The sequence below is a fragment of the Metopolophium dirhodum genome, chromosome 7, assembly GCF_019925205.1.
Source record: "Metopolophium dirhodum isolate CAU chromosome 7, ASM1992520v1, whole genome shotgun sequence".
NCBI lineage: Eukaryota > Metazoa > Arthropoda > Insecta > Hemiptera > Aphididae > Metopolophium > Metopolophium dirhodum.
In genome coordinates, this window is record NC_083566.1 from 22,381,746 (window position 1) to 22,398,455 (window position 16,710).

The 16,710-nt window shown below is 37.3% G+C and overlaps 1 protein-coding gene across 4 annotated transcripts in view; it reads right to left on the minus strand.

Annotated features, from left to right (window-relative positions):
- LOC132948759 (ras GTPase-activating protein raskol-like) overlaps positions 1–16,710 on the minus strand; it is a 142,656-nt gene that overhangs the window by 18,079 nt on the left and 107,867 nt on the right. The window contains exon 1 of one of the 4 annotated variants that reach the window (XM_061019402.1): positions 4,351–5,254. The exons of the other annotated variants lie outside the window; for them this stretch is intronic. Within the exon in view, the coding sequence (XP_060875385.1) occupies positions 4,351–5,008 (658 nt within the window). The 5' untranslated portion in view covers positions 5,009–5,254. Of the gene's footprint in view, positions 1–4,350; positions 5,255–16,710 lie in introns of those variants that run through there. 4 annotated transcript variants of the gene reach the window in all.

Genomic DNA, 16,710 nt, shown 5'->3' on the forward strand with positions numbered 1-16,710 from the left:
TATATCTATATACCGCCACCGCTCTCGCGTGAGTCCAGGTGGTCGTTACCTGGTATAACATAATATTTTGTCGCGTATGTGTGTGCCGGCGAAGAAGTCGGATAGACCGCATACACAGTACACTCGCTCGAACATAGTGGGCGTGGTCTTTGCCGACGGTTTAAGACGACGCGCAGCTGCAGCGCTGGCTCAGCACGAGCACGCGAGGAGTGTTTCTTTGTTACGCGCGAGCAACGGCCGCGGGGAGGGACCGAAGGGGAAGAAAAAAAATCACATTTCGACTTGGATTTCAAGGATACGCCACGCCACAGCGTAAAGGAAGACGAGAAAAAAAATGTAAGATACGACGACGGCCGACGCCTATTTATTATAATCGTGTCGTGTGTGGCGTTCACATATTTTGCACGTTCGACCGCTGAAATATCAAACAATATAATATTATATACATACGACAAACGCCACACGCGCGTATTTAACAGCAATTATAACGAATTCCAGACGGCGACGTTAAGAGTAGGACGTATGTATAGGTATAATATTGTTATATCAGAACGCAATTAAAAAACGAGTACCCATTATTGCGCGAACGGTCTCTTTTGTTTTGTTTCCGGCGAGTAAGGTATAATAATATAATATTGTTAAACCGTCAAAGTCCGCAGTATAGTTTTTTTTTTAAGGACAACTCACGCGACATTATATTTTCTTATTATATAATATTATTATTTATTATGTTTACAACGGAGTGGCGCGCGTACGGTTTCCGTCAGATGTCTGCAAAAGACGAACACGCCCCACACGCGAAACACCCTTTTTTCTTAGGGGTGAGAGGCGATCCGGGCCAGATGCAAACTGCGGTAGTATATACGGTATTATATAATATAGGTATTATGCCAAACGATGATCCGGGGGAACCACGTCCATTTCGGGATCACATATATTTGAGTTCACGTTCGGACTTAGGTAAGGTCTAAGGGTTGGTCTGACAACAGTGAGAGACATCCAACTCACCGATACGTTATAACGCCATTATGCACAAGACCTATGAACTAGATGATGGCATCCGGTCCAGCATCAAATTTGAACTATATTATGCCATTGTAACGGCACTAGGCCGATCTATAGAAGCGATTGACAATGCACAGGAATTAATTATTATACGCATATACATCGATTTGGTCCCGGTTTCGTTACGCAGCAATGGCGGCACTACTGATGCGGCAGTTCTATTTTGCGGTTTTCCGGTTCCGGAGCATTGATCGCGTGCTAGGCGCGATAATATAATTATAATCGTTCGTGTATTCCTCGCGGTTCTTCGATATAAATACAATATAATTCGGTTATATAATATAAATTATCATATTAGTATAATAAGTGAGTAATAGTACTACTGGTGGAAAGGAAGTGGTGGTCACGTTCGAAAGTTATAAACCTATTATCGTCTCTGGCGGTTGTCGTGAAAAACGTATCGCAGTCACAATGTATTAACTGGACGACAACGACTATACAGACGGTTATAATATTAACAATAATATTGTTCATAAAACCAGGGGTATTAACATTTAACAGTGTAAAAATCTGTCCTTGACACGATATCAACAATATTCTATATTGCTCAACAACGTACCGTGTCGTATGACGTATTTATTATGTAGGAGACCGCGAACAACGTGCACATTTATATGATTAAAACGTATTTTTTGTATTAGATTACTTTAGATTACTCATTACGCATAAATGCATAATATAGAATCAGTACCAATAATATTATTTAGATGACACCATAGTATATCTGACTCATTTTAATAATGAAAATATGATCTCTGAAAATCGTTTACTCCTTATTCCACTGCAACGTCACACGTCGTCGACATGAAATTCTAATACTAATAATATACGTAGGTAGGTCTCGTCAAAAACTAACCTAATGGATTTTTTGGCGTTGACAAAATGCGTTAACTATACAGTTGACACCCACCCACACACACTCTAAGTCTATAAATCTCGTAAACTTGGCAGCGGACTTTCGATACAAGATAAACGCGTTCATAGTTTACATCATGACGATTCGCTTAGACTATAGGTACACAAATTGGACTACAGCGGCGGTATTTTCGAATTAGTCATCGATGACAAAAAATAGAATATATTATTATAATTTATAATATACAATATACATATTAAATTTAAAACGCACAAACGCGCGAGGTCAAATCGAAAAATGTATTACCACTTTTATAATACGTCCTATTTTGGAGGGGAGGGACAATTGGATTGCGCCCCTATAAGCCAAGACTGTAATAAAAGGTTATGGTGATAATTAAAGTTACTTTCAACTATTTAGAACAAGATTGATTCACATCAAGTTCAATGCTTTTATATGCAACTTGCGGGGGTGTCAGGAGGTGTTAATTACCGCGGGGAAACCGTTTGCACTACACTCGGCAATATAAAATATAAAGTCGGGGCACGCCGGAGACTTGTACGAGCGCACACGGTCAGCAACCCACCACCGTCCCTAGAAGAAATAATAATAATAATAATAACAACAACAACAATAACAACGGCAACAATGATGATAATCAAACACAACACAACGCGCGTCATCAGTTGTAAAATATAATTCAATATTTGTAAGTGAAAACCGAACGGTCTCAGAATCCGCGTAACTAAAATCGTGATTATCATGTAAAGGTATCGTTGTTGCCGACGACAGTGCGCGACGGTCGACGACTTTCACCGTGCGCGAAGCCCGATAACGGAAATTCCTCAGTATATTATGATATTAAATACCCACTCGGCCGCGGCAGATGGGACACGATGAAAAAATCCGAACAAAATAATCGCAAAAAAAAAACGGAAAAACTACACACGTGTCCGTTTTTCGTCGCGAGTGGTTAACACACGTCATATTATAATTATTTTATTATTGCGCGCGCACGATCATTATAGTTGCACGATCATTATACTTTTACGCAGTAGTGAGACGGCACAACGATAATAATATTAGTGATAAGTAGTCGTACCAGTAGTAGAAGTAGTAGCAGGAGCCAGTAGCGAGTTGTAGTGGCATATTAGTGTGTACCTACTTACGGAGAAGCGCGCGAAATTACATTATCTAACGGCGGGGCTCGTACACGTGCGCTACGCACCACGGTTTATTGTTGTGCTAGTTGTGACGACGGTTGTAATAAATAATAATAATACACGAATGAGAAATGATTAACAAACTTCCGTCATTTTACCGGTGTACTACACATCGGCGTAACTACGGTGGGGAGGTCTAAGGGGAGCTTAGCCCTAAATAGTTTTTGCTTTTAAGTACCTCCTGGTTAAAATCCAAATCGTTGCATAAAAAGAAACTGTCATGGGTTTAATGTATCGTACCTCTATAATATATTAATAGTGGCCACAAAGTTCTTACGAATATAAGATATTTTATTTTATTTTTAATTATATGGTTCATTTAATTTTACCGTACTCCCTGTCCCCCCCGATTTTGCTTTGCATCATAATGGTTATATTTTTGAACCTTAGTTATTAAGGACTCTATCCCCTGCAACTAGTTACGGTTATGAACTACTACACCGTAATATAGTCGCGAGTGGTATATACGAAACAGACGACCCCATGGTGGCAGAGTACCTACGGAATCGCACCGTCCTCTTGATCGCGTTTCGGGATGTGTTAATGCGAGGAAATTGTCGTCCGGATGGCCGCCCGCCGTCGTCTAGACGACGACTTCATTTGCATTCAAAACGGGCGGCGGTGACTGTTCCGTGTGTCCGGTCAACGTTAGATAAAAACAATAGGCTCGCTCGAAACGCCCCCACAGCTCGGTCTCCCGGCGAGGTTTTATTAAAATCAGAAACACACAGAGAGAGAGAGAGAGAGAGAGAGAGCATTAGCAGCGACGAAGAGATATTAACGATAATATGAAACCGCATGTTCCTACACCACAACGTTGCTTAACTATAAAATAGTTTAATCCGTCTTTCGTTATCTCAAAGTTTGCGGCAAGGCAGAGAACCTCGACCTTTATTATTACCCAATCGAAATTCAACAACCATATATTTTGTTCAATAACTTTTTTTTAATAAAAGAATCACCCTGTAAATTATGACTGTTGGAAATTTAGTGTAATAATTTGTATGTTATTAGTTGATAAGATTCAGTTGGTAGGGACGTAAAGTAGTTCATATTTATCTGATTTTTGACCATACAACATATTTTTTTTAATACGATAATTATAGAATTTTATTTCTTGGACTCCCCCCCCTTGAAATACAGAACTCACTATAACATGCTACAATGATAATAAATATCATATCGGCGCATGCGCAGACAACTGACCTGATCGGTTGTCGTCTCCGTCATCGTCGTCGTCGTCATAGAGTTGGTTGTCGGCGTCATCGTCGCTTTCGCTTCGGTTCTGGTCTTCACCGGTCGAGTTGGGCGGCTTCCCCAGCCCGTGACGTCGTCGACGCCGCTGTCTGCGGTAATACTCGTCGGGCGACCCTTCAATGACTATAATCGGCGGCGACCTGTTGGCCTGCTGGACGACGGCGCTCGTGTCACCGAGGGACGACGAACTGTCTCCGCAGTTGACGCGCAGCGGGCCCACGGACGCCTTGGACGACAGCCACCGGCCGCCCGTGGTGATTATGGTGGACGAGCTGCGGGCCAGTTTTCGGGACGACGGGCGTCGTATAAATGCCAGCGGCGAACTCCGCCGGCTGGAGGACGGCGAAGACGGTGGACGGTGCGACGGCGGGTGGTCGGCTTGCAGCAGGGCCAGGGCGGACGCGGACAGGGCTCGTCCACTAGCAGATTTGTGCTGCGGTTGTAGTTGGGCGGCCGACTGAGGTATCGCGTCCGCCAGCCGGGCCACGGCCAGCACCGGCCGGGCCGTGGCCTGCAGCGGAATGTAGAACGTTGACCGGCGTCGCCGCGGGCTACCCGTCATCGCAGTCACCGTGGCCGCGGTCTGCTGCTGCCCGGTCGTCGTCATTGGTCGTGTCCACTTGTTGCGAGACTTATTGCTTCGACAATACACTAAAACTATTAATACTGCCGTTGAACCGCACACGACCGAATCATGATTTCTCAACGCTAACAAGATCGACTCTCGGTAAAAAACGACGTAAACAAAATCAAACGATAACAAGGTAAAAACAATAAACACTAATCACTCACGCGTCGACCAATACGCACTAAACACGCACAGCACGAATGACATTGCTACACTGACTAAACGCGCCGTCGAGTGGCTCCGCAGAGTCGGTGGTGTTCGTTTCAGGTTCACGTTCGCAGTTATCGCGAGTGCGCGCGCGCGCCCGGCGGTAACCACTGCTGTGCGTGGGCCGAGGGGGTAGTGGCGGTGTCGGTGGCGGCGGCGGCGTCGGCTGTGCGAGCGAGATATTTCCCCCCACCAAGACGGTAAGTGGAATTCCCGTCGGACGACCGGCCGGTGTAAACAAGAAAAACCAAGCTTACTACCGAGTTCTGAGTTTTATTCCCCGTTTTCGTTTGTCTTGTTTGTGGCAGGGAGGCACTCTTGTGATAATATAGCCGAGTGTCTTGAGTTGTCTTCTCCAAACCGATGCTAGAGATGGGCAAAATATTTTGATTTTTCTTGTAAACTGTCCCAGAAATCCGGAATCGTGACGGTTATCATTTCGGAACCCTTACGTTGCATTATAAACGTTCAAATTTGTTTTTGAGTAAAATTATGTAGTACGTCTGATAACTGTTATCTGATAACCAAGGTTCGTGGTCGATTCATACTGTTTATTAGTTATTTACTCTAAAAACCGTTTGCTTTTTTTAATAATTTTATATATCGTACACAAATACACCACGAATAGTAGTTTAATTGATTGAATTATATTATTTCAATATACTTAGTTTATCGGTCGATTTACAGTCTACACTACGTCACTATAGACAACGGACATATTAATACTGTTATTTGTGTTTTGTTGTGTGTACACTACGACTACGTCAACACTCCCTACGTATTTCAACAGTCGATGTTATGTATGGTTTCTATCGACTATACCACATGGTCACTTGTCACGCGACAACCGTGGTATAGAGAGATATCTAAATCTAAATTCGACGATTGTTTGCAGGCAATAAACGGAGAGGTTTCCATTTCCCAATCGATTATGCTCCAAATAAAATTTAAAAATGTATCTCCCCACGGAAACAAATGGTGACGATTGAAGGAGTATTCGGAACAGTTTGGAGAAGAAAAACCGAAATTATTGACAACTTCGTTGAAAAATGGAAAAAAAAGCTCTAATTACGACACCTTCATTATTAACGATCTATTGCAATTTGCAATTGTCGACAGAGGTTTTCCGACGACAAAGAGCTACGGAAATACGACAATATATACGAATTTGAGTTGGTTAAGACAGTTCATAGTTCATGGTTTTGTGTAAGCCCAATTCCCATGTCCGTACAGACTACAGACATTCATTTTATTTCTGAATATTGCTTAATATAAAGTTTTTAAAAATCACCATGTACTCGTTAAAACAAGTGTCGAGTACACTAAGGGCCCGATTTAAAATCGTTAAACTAAGGTTAAACCACCGAATTCGGCTGGTAAAATCGGTGGGTTAGGCGTAACCGAGGTTTAAACTATGATTGTAAAACGGGCCCTAATAGTGTAAGCTACTAAATAGTTGCTACCAATCAGGTACTCTGGTGGGACGCGGGCACAAGATAAGTACCAACACTTAGCACACTTAATACTTTTATAATTACGCTGAAAGGTGGTTATTATTATATTCTAGTTAATCGGCCTCGTAGGATATTCCCGTGAATCAAAAACCAACAATTTTTAAGTAATATATTAATAGAACTCCAAATATATAAATAATATCCGACAATATGCATAGAATATAATGATTGCGTGTGCAGGAAGGAAGACGTTATTGGATATTTATAAGAACCCCGTATTTCCGTAAGTCGTTAACAGGAAATAATAAATATAAATACGAAAGAATATTATTAAATGTCTAGCGTGTCACAATCATATTACAATATTAAATAATCATAAACATTCTTTCGTTAAAATACATATTAATAAATACAAATTATAAAATGTTTTATATTTTTGAATGGAGTAAAGTAAAATTTCGGTAGTCCAGTTTATTAACTGAATGTAATTCAAAAGGAAAACGTATAGGTATGATGTATAGTATAAAATACAAATACATATAATCAACAAAAAATAATATAAATTACTTTTTTGAAATTAATTCGCAACCAATTCATCAACGTTGAATAACATTGTCCATTTGTCCCATAAAAAAAAAATACAAAGAGAAACTACAATATGGTTCTAAATAAATACATACATATTATTTTGTTTCACGTGTTTATGTATATGTATTATGTTTGTATATTTATCTTTTCATACTAATTTGTTCCAATTGTCTATCGTTTTATTTGACAATTGCCATTTATACGAGGCTATTTTCCGAATTTTTTTTTTATAGCGCAATAATTAAATAACTGTCATAGAATAAAAGAAAATACAGATTTTATAGCACCATTTCCGGTGCCGCCCGATTCGTGATTTACACCACTGTTGGCGGCTTCATTATTGCCTATTGGTCTATGGGTATTTTTTCATGAAAATAAAGGAGAAATAGTTTAAACCTATTAATAAAACACAACCGTTCTGGTCCGGTTGTCATTATATAAAAAAAATAGTATAATAATATTATTATGGTCGAAAAAAAGCCGGCGTTATGGAGTCAAGAATTTTTATTTTTATCGATAACACAAAACGTAGGCATCACCGTCGACCACCGCGGTGTATTCTCTTTGTGTATATTAAACTTCTATCGGACTAGTCACTTGTATATTATATTACACTCGTAAATAAGATGTTCACTACAGTGGGAGGCGTTGTGACTTGGTCTCTTCGACAGAGGTTGGTAAACGAAATAAATTTAAATCAAATAAAAACGATTAGAAAAAGACATACCGAAGAATGACGGTGGTCATCATTCATAATATGCAGTAGGTAGGCACTTTATAAATTGTAAGTACACGTGGTACCTACCACCGCGGTATAGAACTACTGCACATTTTGAGGATCGATGAACTTTATTAATTTTTTGTATACAACAAAAAGGCCACCGCATCAAGAAACCCGAATTTTATTTATGTCTGCTGGCTCAGTGGTTCCTCGGAAGTGCTTTATAAAGACACACTACACAGCAAATTGTCCGTAAATGCATTTTCTCCGGCGTACGTCCGTTTTGACCACAGGGCAGAGACATAATATTATGTGGACCCTTTAGGATTTCTAGAGTCCCTTTTGGGGACCCCGTTATTTTTCTTCATGGTCATCACGAATTTTGAAAACAATATGCGTCAACAAAATGTCTCTGAATTTTATAATGTGTATAACTAATATTAATTATAGAAATATGTAAAGCCCCTAAAGCCTTAAGAGACCTTAATCGTATTATTTACCATTCCCAACATAAACTCGTTAGACAGATATATGCGCGATTTAGGAAATAATTTATATTTTAACAATAGAAAATTATTATTGTTTATAAATATTTTAAAGGTTTTAAGGTTTAATTAGTGTTTTTGAATGTCGAGAAAACGACGTTCAAATGAATAATTTTGGAAAGTATTCAAAAACCACGTAAAATAATTTAGGAGATTGTTCGTCAGAGATATTCCAATTAGAAATAATCACGATCTATATTTGCGATTAAATTACTACACAAGCTTAAACACTGTTTTATATTTCGCCTTATACTTTAGAGTGGTTAACCGGTTCTGCGGTCAAAACTGGATTCAGCATTTATTGTGAAAAGTCTATTCTAAATAGAGTATATGGGCAAATGGAAATAAACTGATAGTTGGTTGAATGATTTGTATACGTTAATTTTACATAACCTAAACAGTAAACAATTATAATGTCAAACAACCACTCATGAAACACATATAATACTTAGAAGTTAAAAGTTATATAAGTTAAACACGCCTTATACAGTTATATATACAATATTGAATATGCACAATTTATTTACCGTGCGCGTTTTGTATGTATATATGACGTATCTATAAAAGATCATTCAAGTGCTCCATTCGTATTTGAAATATGATTTTAAATTATACTTAGGTGATTCGCACACAATTCAAATACACTTATATACCTAAATTAATACCTATATGGTACGCCAAATAAGTATCACCACAGTGGATTGATGTCTCTATAGGTATGAAAACGGTATCTGTGACGGTGTTCTCATCTTGAAATTGAATAATATATGGACCAATTTGCTCAAATATAGCTCGAACGAAATTCACGATTACGCGGTTAGTAAAAAAAAAAAAAAATGATGTACGCTGTATGTTACGCCCGTGATAATGTAACGAATTTGTGCATTAGCATTTATACGCGTCTCATTAAAATTTAAAATAGGTACTAAGTATGTATTATTATAATTATATTGGTACCGGTATGGTTGAGAAAAATATTGTTATAAATCGTTTGTTTACGACTACGCACGATGATACAATATACGACGATATAATATAAGTATAATATATATAACCCAACAAACGAAATAACGATTACAGCGCGTCTTGTGTGTGTATAATAAATTATAATAATATTATTGTGTATCCGATTCTTCGAATACGTGAGTTGTACGGTATATAATATTATATTTTACACTATTCCGGTATATTCAAAATTTTGCGGTCAATCACGCAGCATTGAAAAGTCTCGGATCACGCGGTGCACGTCAGAAATGGACAGCGGTTCACATGTATTGGGTTTTCAAAAATAAAATCTTAAGTGTGACGAAATATACAACCGTGTAAATCCCGAGATAAGCGAGTGTCTTACACAATCTGGCAACACGATGATGTGTAAGTAAGTCAATAGTTCAAACGGCAACATTGGCTCTACAATAGTACCTATAATGTCGTTGTGAACGAAAACTAGTTCATATTATACCATATTATTATATCGATTGTACGTTATTGTACGTGTCAAACTTACGTAGGACTACGATGTTTTGGTTGCTTGACATGATGCTTTTCAACTTGCCAAGCTACAGTTTCTATAAGGTACCTAAATATATTATCTCTTAACGATTCTAAATCTAGAATCGATAGAAACGGGTCTACTCATATATTGCCAGTATATCAGTATTTTTAGCCTATATAGTTGTTTTGTATTCGTAATTTACGTTGATAATTAAAAACCATAGGATATAACGACTAAAAGATTATCAGTCTATAATTTATTATTAGTTATATTTTGATAAAGAGTCGAATAAAATTTAATGACTTACCTGTTTCCCGTATGTTATAACTTACTTATAAGTAATACAATTAAAAACACTTAATCGCTAATTAGTTTATAATACTAATTCATTGTATTATAAACTAATTAGCTGTATCATAATTAATACCCTATAAATACCCACGATTACAGTTTAAATCCAGTAAAACTACCGGATCGTTTTTCTCGAAAATAATAAAAGTTTTGATTTTTTTTTTCACATCAAGAATCTACAGGTTTGAAAATCGATATGTGCGACCTTCATAAATAATATTATATAAATTCCTATATTAATACACACGTCATATATGTGAGAAACTTATAATGAGGAGGCGATACATGCACGCACACACAAAATGTACGTCTGTACGTCGTATGCGACATAGTGACAATACACGCTTTATATATTATAATAATAATAATGTATTGTGCAATAATTGTCGAAACGGCATTTGATGTTAATCGGACCGACGACTCGACCTCACCCCATCGTACACTAATAAAACTGGAATGGTCATAATCATAGGTTAGGTTAGGTTGGGAATACGTATGGGAAGGGAATGGGATATGATAGACTTTGGAGTTGGGGGCAAGGAATCCGAACAGTATGCTACATAGGTCACTACCATTGATTATAAATACTAGTATTTATTGAGCATTAGTTTTCATTGAGCACTGTGTTCAATGAAATAGCTTAATATATTGACGTACGACGAAGCACAAGTTTCGCGGTAGACGAGTGAATTGCGCGAGCAGCGGCGCGAGGAAATAACCGACGACGGAAATCAGTAGTAATATACAACTGCAGTAAATACAGTACACGACGACTATAATGGCCGTAGATAGCCGAAGTAGACCTAATGTTCCGTTAAAACAATAATCGAAACGCAATTAAAACGTGCCGTTTCTCATGGTCGGACGGATGACACAGGCTTTTTACGCCTCCAGACACACGACGATTTCGCCGCTCCGAAACACTCCCGCCACGAGCGGACTGTCGCGAATCCTACGGGACGACTGCTGCACGGCCACTACGATATATGTTATATTAGGTATATACGTCTTCGGGAACCGTATGCGAAATGGGGTAGCCGTTGCCATGTGTATATATATATGTGTGTATGTGATATAATGCGAGTTTTCGTCGCGGGGAGGGTCCGACCCCATCGTCTCGAGGTAAAGTCTGGTAGCCCGGGGCGGCCGCTGCGGCAGGGACACGGACGACCCCTTCGATATTTTCATATACCCGGAAAAACGCACGGAATCGGAGTGAAATTATTAGTTTTCGTCGAAACGACTATCATTACACCTATATATAAAACGTACGCGCGTATATCTATATGAATTTTATATATATAAATCGATCCCCATCGACCGACGTCGCGTGTACGTGCGTGCAGAGTGGGCAGCAGTGCCAGTTTCTCCGCGTGGCGTCGGCTGCGACGGAAAAAAAAAACATATCACCGCCGGCGCACATCACACCGTACGACCGCACAGTGAACACACACTTATATTATATATAAATAATACACCGCGAAACTATATAGACTACGGAGGAGAACGATTTTGCTTTTAGATCCGTATGCGTAATCGTCATATATATATAGCCGCGTCTGCAGCAGCTGCGTACTGTACTGTACGACTATAGTGTTTTTACACTGCAGCACCGGATTTGACGAACCGTTTTCGCGGCACTTGTCCCGGGCTACACAAAAAAAAAAATGTTTAAAATGTTGGCTCTTTTAGGAGTTTGGGGAAAAATGAAATAAAAAATATCTTCAACATATTATCATACACGCGGGACATAGAAAATCCGAGGACCAGATTGTTCCTACAATTTATTTATTTATTTATAGTTACTATCGGAGTAACGAATAATTATTAACAAATAGCCGAATCTGTAGAGAACAGTACGATAATCTATGCTCGAGCGAAGAGTTTTTTCCGGTATTTACATTTCCATTACGAATTTTTTGAGTTTGAAATTTGAAATTAGTCTGGTACTTATTATAAGTGCTCATTATAAAATACAAAAAACCTCTTTGCTCGAGCACAGCAGGGTACGCGACTCAACGCCTCGTCCTCTTTATTGCTTAATCGTTGGCCGAGTCAATCGACAGCATATAGAAACTCCCTTACGTTTGATTGCAAACCGAATATTCAACGAGTGATGTTTGGTGACGACCTGTACATTTTGGTCGGAAACAACTACTAATTGTATTTGATAGCATTTTAAGAATTTGTACTGGAAGCAAATTATAAAAGCGACACTGCAGTCCAAGTGCCCCAACCACGACGATATTAAAATATGATAAATAATTTATGGCCGTAATAAGTATTATATTTTTACCACTGACATAATATACAAATATAATAGTTTACATAGACATAATAGTATATACTGACATACTGTATTATAAACGACATTAGTATATTATTATAATATATACGTTATAATAACCGAATAAATTGCACATTCTTTGGATTATATATTTCATAAGATATAATACACATTACACACAATTCAGTACACACTAGGACTAGGGTATGCGAGATAACGACTTTTATACGACTGCTAATGGATCTTATTTTCTGAGTAATGTCGTTTTCTACGGAACCGAATTTGATTTATAGCTCAAGTAGTCTAGTCGATAAAATATAATATATATCGTGTGAGTGACGAGTGTGCGTGTGCTGATTGGAACGACAACGTTGGAAGGCGGTTGGTCGTGCAGTCGCTGTATTGGGAATTTTTGAAATCGGAGATTTGAAAAAGAAGAAAAACAATTCTAAAACCAAATGGGTCGTTAAAAAGTAATACTATAAATATGCAAATAATATACATAATTAAATAATCTAGGTACATTTGCATTAAAAATCAACGCTAACATTTACTCATTATATGTGATATATTATACGAGAATGCGTCACGTAATAAATGGAGAGAATAAAAACAGCCAATAAAAGAATTGGTTCATAAAAATATTCAAAACTCAAATATAATTAAACTATATAAACAGATTCAAATAAAATAAAATATTATGAAAATAATACGGTACGAATACCGTTGGTGAACTATAGATTCAACAATACTGTGCTTGTCATTATGGATACACCATTGAGAGTGTTTTAGTGATACAAATTAAGTCAAATAATATTGCGATTCGTGAATCCTCGGATGTTGAACTCCATTAATTTACTAATTGTAATAACGGCGAAACGGATATATAAATGGAAGTCGATTAAAACGACTAAAAGCTCAATTGATCAGGTGAGAGAAAATATAACTACACTATCACAAGAGCCTGTTGCCCTGTTCTACATTTTTCTTTAACATATTTTTTTGGATGTTTGCGAGCATGTTAACCTAGCATTGAGAAGACAACCGAAGAATATTATAATCGACTGTGTTCCACAATCCACGCCATAATAATAATTATTCTGCATTTTAAATTTCTATTCGTCATTAAAAAAAAATACGTTTTAGACAGCTGATCCACCAAAACTGACAGACAAAAGCCTACCGCACGTTTAAATAATTGCTACAAGAGAACATGTAACAGTTAAATACTGCGTTTACATTTTTAGCTATTTAAACGAGTTTATCTAATTAACGTCGTTGACACGTTTATTACGGCGTAAAAGGCCAATGTTAAAAATAAATTTAAAACTAACTAATTAACATGGTATTGGTACGGTACGAGAAACAAAGTATAAAATAATCACACCAAAAGAGGCAATGCACGGGTGCACAAATAAAATGTATATGATCAACAAACATAATATTAAGTGGAATAATAAACATCAAATAATTAAATAATTAAGTGGTCGATGATTAAACATCACAATAACAACACTGAACATAATGATAAAATATCACAATAATACTGAACGAATTTACGGTATTATATTGGGAGATGATAAACGTAACATGGAAACATAATAAATAATAATAATATATAATAATGGTTCGTCCTTGGCCAACTGTTGTCTGTTAATATTTCGATACGACATTGTGTTCGTATTCAGATTTTACACGTTTACATATTATTATGTTGTTTTTTAATATTATTTTTTTTCTTAACTTGGCGCCTATTTTTAACAACACTCCATTGTGTTTCACAATGGTTTTTCATAAATTTTATTAAAATTCAAAAAACAGGCAACAATGAGACGGATGAACAGAACGATACCGGGAAATATTATGATACCTAAACATCCAAGTCATTCTGTCATTTGTAGGCATTCAACGGACGTAGAAATATCATAAACTTAGCACGGAGAAGGACTACAACGGCCTACAGGTGCTAATGTGCTACAAAAGAGCTCTGCGGAGAATCTCACTACCTACAACCTACCTATCCACCCATAATTTATGCTACCACAGTACTACTTTAATATAAATATATTATAATGCAATGCCTCTAATAATTATTGTTATACGAAATATAGCTAAACAATAGCAATAAATTACACGATCGAAACCGTTGTCATTGCTCGAACTATTGCTATTAATAATATTATATTATAATAATTATCGTCCGTTTCGCTTGTTCAAGTAATTCTATAATCTAATCGAATACCTTCAGGTCGTTGCTTATCGGCGCTCGGTGATCTCCACACACCAGTCAGCGCCAGGTGTGAATAAAATATAATCGAAATAATTACGCGATTCATTGTATTATCGCAGAACAGGCACAGGCCAACCACTTCCTTCTTATTTTGTCGACCAGGAAGAAGTCTCTGAGGGTTGTCGTATTGGAGTTGGACCGATTTTCACGTACGGGGTGGGACGCGACCGGAGGGGCACGCGTGCGTATCAAATTTCCAAATCGGTAGCCCCCCCCCCCCCTCACCCGACTGACTGGAAATGCGTAGTATATTTATGCAGATAAAAAAAAATGGGCTGTAAGCACTTGTCTGCAGCTGACAAACGATTACGAGAAAAGATTTGAATAAACGGTCTTTAAAATCACATCGCTATAAATTGTTATTAAACGTATTTGTAAAGTATTATGGGCTCGCGTGCACACCGTATAATACAATAATTATGGTTTCCGCCTCCACATCCGACGCTGGGTGGTGACGCGCGCCCGAAGACGTTAATTTTGAAGGGTTCGTTTTCATTACTGGCCCCAAAAATATTAATTCTTACAAATATCCACTGACGCCGCCTCTGCCGACGACGTAAACAAAAACGAGTGTGCGAACCCCACAAAAACATCCGTAAACCGACGTACCTATACTATTATTATGTATTATTATTTTGCTGAGCGCGTGAAATAACGTTGAATTACTTGAATTGCACGTTATTATATTTAATGAACGGTATAACTATAATGACAATAATATATTATTTTATATGGTATAATCATGATCAACGATAAGTGTTTTTTTTCTTCTTTTATCTTCCATTATAATTATTGCATCGAAGTGTAGACGTATATACGTATTATGCGACGAATAAAATGCATTAAAAATGTAAAATTATTGGAATTGTACGCGCTGGCAACAACATTATATTACCATAAGAAATGAGTTGATTCGATTGACACAGCGAGGTACACTCTATATGATTATCGGTATTATACTGTAAATTCGAAACAGGCATTAAAAACAAAAAAAAAGAAGAAAAGCGTTGCAACACTCGCATCATCGTACGTAAATGGTATATCGTGGTTTTGTATAATAATAATATTATTATCGTTAAACGGATATAAATAATATTAAATGTTATTCCGGTGCGAGATCCTTTTTTGTCGAGATGAGGAGGAGGGGTCCCGTACGTCGTACGATTGTGTCGAGTGTAATATTATTATATTATAAATTATAATACAATATAATATTATATGGGACACACGACCGGAAACGCGCTCGTTTTGTCCTACAATATTAGCATGTTTTATACTATAGTATGCGATAGTATAGTACGATTCACAGTACTAACGACGATTCGCTGTGCGAAAAGTCAACGGCCACAAAATAAATAAAATATAAAATATTTATCCATAGACGAGCATTAGAAACAGACACATCTGTTTGTACCCTGAAGAGATGAAGTTGCAGTTGGATTTCGCCACCAAATAAGGATTTTATTTATTAAACTGTTTCATACATTTTGATAGCCACTTTAAGTACCTACTATAGTCTATATCTACTTTAAACTTTAAAGGCAAGTTTAATCCACACAATAAATGTTGTTCAACTTCAAATTTACTGTTACCACTAACCTGTGCAGATATAGTACATTGTATTTGATTTGTTATTATTAAATAATGGATATACTCTATAAGTATAATATTATATTATTATCATATTATTTGGCTTATTCGTTTTTGAATAACAATAAAATAACAAAACCGCTACATGAGAAA